Source organism: Pogonomyrmex barbatus, unplaced genomic scaffold, assembly GCF_055798465.1.
Source record: "Pogonomyrmex barbatus isolate J1 unplaced genomic scaffold, ASM5579846v1 scaffold16, whole genome shotgun sequence".
NCBI lineage: Eukaryota > Metazoa > Arthropoda > Insecta > Hymenoptera > Formicidae > Pogonomyrmex > Pogonomyrmex barbatus.
This window is the reverse complement of record NW_028297112.1, coordinates 7,350,622-7,353,310: the sequence shown is the minus strand read 5'-3', so window position 1 is coordinate 7,353,310 and position 2,689 is coordinate 7,350,622. Positions and strand designations below refer to the sequence as shown.

Genomic DNA, 2,689 nt, shown 5'->3' with positions numbered 1-2,689 from the left:
TAATATTGAGGATGTAATAAGAAGAGTCTATCTATTAAGCCGAAAACCATGCCTTTCTTCTGGGACAGAGGATGTTAAGAGTGATAATTTAAGAACCTATCAGAGAAGGTTGGTTTATGATACCAGTCAAAATGACTAATGTTGTTAGTAATTTTCATGGTAACTTCCAGGAAATTCAACTCCCGTCCACCCTCTTCGCATGTGAATTGTAGTCTTGGGTGGAAAAAGTTGAAAATCCTGAGAGTATCTTCAATCCTGTTGGAACAACGCGATATCGTCAACGTATCAGAAATGGTAAATCTGTGTCAATCATCTCGATAGCCCTCTCCTCCAGATCCCTCATCACCAAATCAGCTATAATTGGGGACAGCGAAGAACTCATAGATAGATTGAAAGTCTGCTTATAGATTTGACCATCAAAAATAAAATAGGTGGAGTGTAGGACCAAAGAGACAGCTTTAAGAAATTCTTCTTTTGGGATATCACAATATGGCGCTATATTATCCCATCGTTTGGAGATGCTGTCCATAGCTAAATCTAGTGAGACATTGGTGAACAACGATTTAACATCCAACGAAATTAATGAGTAATTATCATCAATGTAACATCCCATTAATTGTCCAATTAATTGAAAACTATTATCTAAATGACTTTTCGGTTTAGGAATGCTCTTTATCATGATTCTGTTAAGTGTTGATGCCAATGCATAAAGCGGACTATCAATGCATGATACGATTAAACTGAATGGACAGCCTTGCTTGTGTATTTTAGGCAGGCCATAAGCTCTAGGTAATAACCCATCACTACATGCTAAATGATTGTGGTAAACGTTTAATCTCAGAGATGTTATTTATCAAACTACAAAACAATAATACGCTGAATCTACAAACAGATACGGAATGCCTTCATCATGCTTATGTCTCTGTTCTTGACAAATTTTAATTTTATATATAATTCTTGACCTCTGGCTTGTTTTTTATTTTCAACTCAATTCCTTTCACGGTTTTTTCGATTTCATTCAGTACATGATTGTCTTTTGATTGATACGTTTCTTAATAATTGTATCGTTGGTTTTAACATCTTTGTAACTTTTCTAACTTTTTTGCTTATACGATCCTGCTTATACGATCCATCATGTATAGCTTGACTTTAATATGGTGAGTAAAAAAATTTTATACTACTTATATTATCAGAATCTGATTCCAACTATATTCGTGTGCCGCTTTGTCAGGGTCAAGACAAAAAGATTTGCTCCCTCACACGATTTGGCAACCGTCGTGAGCGACAGACTTTTGATTAAATCACATTAGAGTTCGGCGTCTACTGACCAATACTATTTATCACTGAAGATGGCTCAATACGAGAGCCGAAACGTTTGATTTTTAATAAAGAAGATTTCTTAATCAAGAAGAATTATAAAATTTATTGCGCATTGTTTACCGCGCGTTTTCTCATTGTCCCTTGTTTGTTAATTTTTTAAATATAGAGAAACTGAATATATGTAATTATGAATTTAAATTAATAAATTCAATAAATCATTTCTAAAATTTTTTAGAACCTCGTTCGCAATTGTGTTTATTTATGGATCCAAAAACAATTGAATGATATATATAGTCATGAAATTCAGATATACGTGAAATTATTTATATATTATTTCTCATTTAAACTTTAATACTTTTTTCTGCTAAACAAGAAGAGATATTAGATTTCTTCCAACAACACATAACATCACACAATGATGTCACAAATGAATGTAACACAAATTAGAATCTGTTAAAAAAATTTAGTTTCATTTGAACGAAAGTGCTAAGTTATTAATTATTAGTATAATTTTGTTTTTGTTTATTTTTTTATGTATTATTGAATGTATTATTGAAAGATTATCGATCTTGCGTTTACAAATAATACAGAACTCGGCAATGAAAAAAAAAACATCAAAATTTGGAAAGTGCGAGCTAATAAAAATTTTGTTTTTTTAATTATGTCGAATACATTTTGTATTACTGAGTTGCGGTTTTCAGCATAATATGGCACAAACAATAGCACAATTAATAGAAATAGATATAACAGAAAAATACAAGGCTAACTTTATGCACATTAGTGACTCTTGGACATTATCGCATATGATTTTTACAAAGATACATTTCAGTAATACAAGAGTAGCCTCACTCTGATTTCAATTGGTCCGAGAAAATCATTTGCGCGTTAATTGCTCGCGATAATTCTTATTCAGACACATACAAGTAGGTGAACAAAGGGGGTCCTAAGCCCCCCAGGCATGTGGGGGGATGAGGGGGAGAGGGGATCGTAGAACCCCAGGGAGCTTAGGACCCCCCCTTGACCCACCGGTAAGATGATTTTCTTTCTTCAGAGGGTTCGTATCCGGGGAGAAAAGGTGGATCCCTCTGGCGGTCGTCGAGACAGGTTTATCTCTCTCGATCGGTAAGGCGGTCGCGGGGTTTTCCCGGGTCGGTTCCCCCGTTCTCGATGCCGCCCGCGCTTCTTGTTTCGGGCGCTTTCTCGATGTCGCCCTAGTGTTTTTTTTCGGGCGCGTTATCGACGCCGCCCGCGCTTCTTGTTTCGGGCGCGTTCTCGACGCCGCCCTAGCGTTTTCCGCGCGGTCTAGCGCTTTTCGCGTAGCCTTGGGCGCGTCTCGACGCCGCTCTAGCGTTTTTCGCGGGAATCTAGC

At 36.6% G+C, this 2,689-nt stretch overlaps 1 protein-coding gene across 1 annotated transcript; it reads right to left on the bottom strand.

The window, feature by feature from the left end:
- Window positions 1–277: 277 nt before the first annotated feature.
- LOC148937199 (uncharacterized) lies at window positions 278–909 on the bottom strand. Its single transcript, XM_089074155.1, has 2 exons — window positions 891–909; window positions 278–810 (listed from the first exon to the last, which is right to left on the bottom strand). The coding sequence occupies exons 1-2, from the start codon at window positions 907–909 to the stop codon at window positions 278–280; spliced, it is 552 nt and encodes a 183-aa protein (XP_088930281.1).
- Window positions 910–2,689: the final 1,780 nt, after the last annotated feature.